This window comes from Tupaia chinensis, unplaced genomic scaffold, assembly GCF_000334495.1.
Source record: "Tupaia chinensis unplaced genomic scaffold, TupChi_1.0 Scaffold000211_1, whole genome shotgun sequence".
Taxonomy (NCBI): domain Eukaryota; kingdom Metazoa; phylum Chordata; class Mammalia; order Scandentia; family Tupaiidae; genus Tupaia; species Tupaia belangeri.
In genome coordinates, this window is record NW_006159686.1 from 1422416 (window position 1) to 1427778 (window position 5363).

At 64.2% G+C, this 5363-nt stretch overlaps 1 protein-coding gene across 1 annotated transcript in view; it reads right to left on the reverse strand.

The window, feature by feature from the left end:
- The window catches only part of PIWIL1 (piwi like RNA-mediated gene silencing 1), a 23205-nt gene that overhangs the window by 10738 nt on the left and 7104 nt on the right, over positions 1 to 5363 (reverse strand). The window contains exons 9-13 of the mRNA XM_006147343.1: positions 2687 to 2813; positions 2444 to 2561; positions 1899 to 2013; positions 859 to 1046; positions 492 to 564 (exon numbers count right to left, since the gene is read on the reverse strand). Of these exons, the coding sequence (XP_006147405.1) occupies positions 492 to 564; positions 859 to 1046; positions 1899 to 2013; positions 2444 to 2561; positions 2687 to 2813 (621 nt within the window). The remainder of the gene's footprint in view (positions 1 to 491; positions 565 to 858; positions 1047 to 1898; positions 2014 to 2443; positions 2562 to 2686; positions 2814 to 5363) is intronic.

Sequence of the window (5363 nt, forward strand, 5' to 3'; positions counted from 1 at the left end):
ACTCCCCGACCTGGGCCCCCACAGCCTGGCCCTGCTCCCCAACCTGGGCCCCCACACCCAGCACCCGCTCCCCGACCTGGGCACCCACACTCGGCACCCGCTCTCTGACCTGGGCCCCCACAGCCTGGCCCTCCTGCTACCCCAGAGCCTAACTGAGCCCGTGTGTGCACTAGAGGGTCACAGCTGACGTCAGCCCTGTGCCTGTCCCCAGATCCTCCAGCACAGTTAAAGCCTGAGCGAGAGAACTTTCAGGAAGGCGTCATTTCCCTGCACCCCACCCTCGTCCTCATGCCTGCCCTTGCAGAGCGCAGTGGGGCCCCAGGCGCACCGCTGGTGTGGCGGCCTCACAGGGGCTACATGTGCACCCGTGGCTAGTCTAGAAACCCGATGATGATGTCTAGAAGGTGGGCCCGGAACCCTGAATTCACGAATGGCCCCTTTAGAACCGCTCAAGCACTGGGGAGGGGGCTGCCGGGGAGCCCGGCACTTACGATCTGGGTGTCGGACGTGACCTTCTGCTGCAACACCCTCAGGTAGGCTTCCGTCCTGTCGTCCACCTCGATCCTGGGAGGGAGAGCCGACACCGGGAAGCTGTGCACACTCACGGGCACGTGGGCCCCGCCGCACCTCCTCGCACACGCCGGCCGCGGAGTCGGAAATGCGCCAGCACACCACTGGCTGAGTCGTTTCCGGCACGACGGCCGGAGCCTGGCGCGCCCCGGTCTGGGAAGCTGCTCTGCCGCGGGGGGAGCCGGGTCCGAGCTGAGCCCTCCGGCCCACACCCGGGTCGCCGGTCCCCACAGGCCCCGCTCTGTGCCCCCCACGCCTACCGACCGGCCGCGGCCCACCCAGACCCACATGGTGGCCTTCTTCATCTGTATGCCCATGGCCGGGGTGACTCTGAACAGGTTCTGGATCAGCGAGTTGGCTGCTTCGTAGTTCCTCCGCGTGTAGACCAGCAGCCAGTTATCCAGCGGCTTGGCGCTGATCAGCGGGGCGCCCCGGGTCTCTTTGGACCAGTCGGCGAACTGCGGGTTGTAGTCAAACTGGAAGGGACGTCAGAGGCCCGTGAGGCCCACTCGCCCGCCCCACGAGGGCACGCAGCGTCCGTCCCGGCACGGCACCGCCAGACCTCGGCGGACGCTGCCAGCTCTGATTCGAGTGGCAGCTTCGAGTCCCTCGGTGGGGACAGGGCAGACTGCACCCAGGGAGGGTGGCACCTGACCCAGAGCCGGTGTGGCAGAGGTTGACATGGCGCTGCTCAACCCCCGCTGGGCTCTGGCAAGGACAGGTGCCAAGTCCTTGAGAGAAAGCCACAGACGCGAGGCTCTCAGCGCTAAATCGCCGTGGGGCGGCCAACGGCAAAAGCGAGAGGCCGCGCCTGCGGGCGAGGTGCGAGGGCGCGTCACAGCACGGTGGCCTGGCAGGAGGCCCTGCCCTGACTCTGCACACCTGTGGGAGGAAACACTCCCACTACCCGTGCGGGAGCGCGACGTGGCTGCAGTGTGGTGCTGAGGACGCCGTCGCTCTGCCCAGAGCTGCCCCGAGTCGGCAGCCGCGGCGCTCCAAGTTACAGCGCTGCTTCGAGAACGCCGCTGCTGCTTTTCCGAAGCTCGAACGAGGGTCACTACAAACCAGTGGTCCGGGCAAAGCGAGTCTAAGCCGTGTGTTTTCCACGTGACGCTCCCGTAAGTGGTGGGGCACGGGGAACACCGTCCTCAGGCTAGGACGAGCACCACACCCCGGCTGCTCCAAGGTCCGCACCCTCCTCCCTCCTCCTGAGTGTCGCCACCTGAGTCCCCAAGTCCTCACCGCTGGCAGAATGGGAGGAGGGGGAGGGTCATTCCACCGAGTCTTACCCCAACCCCGCTCGACGGACAACTGTAAAAAATGCCTACTGTTTTTCCGCCTTGGTGAATCTTTTCTGCCTGCAGGATCCTTCCTGAGAAGGACAGTGAGTTGGAGTCGAAGCTCAAGCCCCAGTCCCGAAGCTCCCTCTGAACGTTGTCGTCTCTGTGAATTCAACACGTCTCCATGCTGCTGAGCTTCAGGAGACGGGGACCCAGGCACGCGGGCCGACAGAGGGGCTCAGGACCTCCTGAGCTTGTCCTGGGTTCCCTCCACGACCCCTTTAAACCTGATGCCCAGGCCGCGCCCCGCAGAGGGGCCCCGCAGCAGAGCGAGGACAGACGATGCGTGTCCACGCCCTAACCCTGCACTTTCCCGCCCCTCGCCCGCTCCGACCAGAATCACAAAGGCCAGAGGCCACGAAGTCATCGTGTCAGTCTCTGGAGGACAGGACTGGTGACCCTGCTGGGCCCACGAGGGACCAGGCCACCCCGAATACGGGAAACCGAAAGGGGGTGCCCCTTCCTTGTACCCCGATGTCACCCCCACGCCCACACCACAGCTGAGCGAGGCCGCGCTGCGGGCGGGGGCCCACCTGTGGATGTAATCGATGAGCCGCCCCACCTCGCGCTGCCTCTGCTCCGGGGTCAGCCTCGTGTGGACGGCCAGGTCCTTCATCACGTTGAAGTCGTTGCGCATTTTATCCGTGAGGCCTTAGGGACGTTGAGGGGTGTGGCTGAGTGGCGGGCACCGAGGGCAGTGCTGGCTGCGGCGCGGGGTCACGGTGAGCCCGGGCGCAGTGACGGGGTGCCCGCTCCGGGAGGCGGGCCCACGGTACCTGTGAGGTAGCAGAGCTCGGGGATGAGCATGGCCGGGCCCGGCAGCGAGCCCCCAGGGCCCCTCCTCCTCTTGGGCTGGCTGACCAGGACCGGCTGCTTCAGGTCGGTGATCTCCTGGTTGTATTGCTGTACGAGAAGGGCGTGCGTCACCGCAGAGTGCAGAGGGCGCCTCCGGCAACGCCGGCCGGGACGCGGGCCGCGCACCCTAAAGTTAACCGTTAGCTAGGCCGAGAGAGGGAGGGCCCAGGAAATAAAAACCAGGACGCGAAAGGGGCATTATGGCCGATGTCGCAGAGTCACGCCCAACTACACGCTAGCCCCTGGCAAACCCAGGAGAGGCAGACGCGTTTCCGGACAATGCGGAAACTAGACGGAGCCAGGGAGAGCCCGAGCGCCCGAGGGTGGGAGAACAGCAAGGGGCTGGCTCGTAGGCCTCTCGGCAGAGGAGAACCGGGTCCTCGTGGCCTCACTGCCGAGTTCTACAAACCCTTCAAGAAAGAGCGAAGGCTGACCCTTCTCGGAGGCGGACCCTTCACGCTCCTGGGGAGCCACCGTCATACACGACCACCCAGGCCAAGATCCCCGATGGGCAGAGACAGAACGCCCAGCCTAACCCTGGCCAGGCAAGGCCAAGCGCCCACCACGAGGCCACACCACGACCAAGGGGGACCCGTCTCAGACACGCGAGAACTGCTCGACAGATGACAGTAACTAAGGCATCACACTGGGGCGAGCAGGGGGCAGGGTGGCTGGGGTGCTGAACCCCTACACGCTGGCTGAGGTTCAAGTCCTGGACCTGGAGGCTTGATCTGGGGCCTTGCACCAGGCGTGAGTGTCCCATACCCCAGGAGGCGAATGGGGGAGAAGGGATTGCGGCATGGCTGTCCGACCGGGAGGTAGTTCTCACTTTCCCTCTCTTCGTCTCGCTCTCCGGTGAGTGCATGTGCCCTGTGGCAAAAACGGAACAAGCAAACGCCACATTAGCAGAAAGCCGACGTCATGCGGCTGGATCGACCGACACGGAAAGCATTTCATCAAGCCCACCGTCCCTTCATGACTGAGGCTCTCGACGAAGGCGGCAGCACACCCTGCTGGCCTCACCCGCAGTGGGGACAAGCACAACGCCTTGCGCTCAAACCTGGAACGAGACAAGTGCCCACGGTCCCCACTCCCACTCAGCACCTCCTGCAAGTCCTGGGCGACACAGCCCAAGAAGGGAGGGGAGCAAGAGGCAGCCGTTCGGGGCAGGAAGTGGCCCCGCCGCCCCGCCTACAGGCGACACGGGCGCACAGAGGTGGGGAGCTTCTCCCAAACTCCACCGTGCTCAGCACGTGAGCGCGGTCTCGAGACGGAGTCCGCACGCGGTCCTGCAGCGAGCCGAGACAGAAAGGGGGCACCACGCCCCACGCAACACCTACAAGGTACCGCACTAACCAATGGAAAAGTCGCACAGAGTGAATGAAGGAATGGAAGGCAGAACACAGACAGCTCTCGTTCCTGGATTGGAAAAACCAACATAGTTAGAGTATCGATTCTACCTAAAGCTACCGACATGTTTCCAGTGACTTTTTTTTTTTTTTTTGAGTGATTTTCGCTATAGAGTGTGTGCACTCGCCAGAAAGAGAGAGACAGAAAGTGAGAAATCACCCCCCGGGGGGATGGCCACGCCTCAATCCCTTCTCCTCCATTCTCCTCTCGGGATCTTGGGCACGCACACGCAGCCGGCCTGAGTTTAAGCCACCAGGTCCAGGACTTGAACCGCGGTTGACTACGTGGGAGTCCAGCGACATAGCCATCATGCCAACTGCTGGTCCCACATTTTTTCACAGAAATAGGAAAAAGTCAATTATAAAATCTGCCGGGAAGCACAGAAGACCCCGTATCACAAAGCAGTACCGTGCAAAAAGAATAAGCTGTCGGGTTCCCAGCTCCTGAGCCCACCCCTCCCGGGACCGAAGGCACGTGGTCGCGGCACAGGGGAGATGGGGGAGCCGAGCGCGGAGCTCGGAGGGACCTGATGACATGAGCCAGGCCCCCTTCTGACCGAGGACGAGAGCTACGCGGTGGGGAGAGCCTTCTCTGCAAACGGGGACCCGCCCGCGGGGAGATGGGACTGCTCCGCCATCTCTCGCCATTCACAGAATCGAAGTGGATTACAGACTGGAAGACAAAACCCAAATCCGTAAAACCGCTGGGGACCCCGCGGGAGGTGACATCTCCGGAATAAAGCTCCTGCGGCGAGAGCAATGACACTAAAAACGGACGGCAGGGCACGCGGAGGCACGGGCACCGGAGAGCGGCGGTGGGGCAGGGCGGCCGACCGGCGGGTATGGGGCTCAGACCACTCACCGGGAAGGGGACTCACCACTGACGGGCGCAGTCATGGGCACCCGACGGGCGAGCTGAGCCCCCTTCAGAGGAAGACACGCGATGGCCAGGAGCCCACGGAAGATGATCACTCACCCTGAGGGGACACCGGCGCCCCGGGGAGGACGGCTGTGACCCCAACAGCAGCAGGAACAGAAAGCAGGTGGTGAGGCTGCAGGGTGCGGGGGCCGCGGAGCCCGCGCACGTGGTGGGCGGAGGGCGGCGTGGCGGGCCCTCCCGAAGCACAGGTGGCCCCGTGGCCCCACCGCTTGCCCGGACAACAGGAAAGCGCTGGCTGGAGCCCTCTGT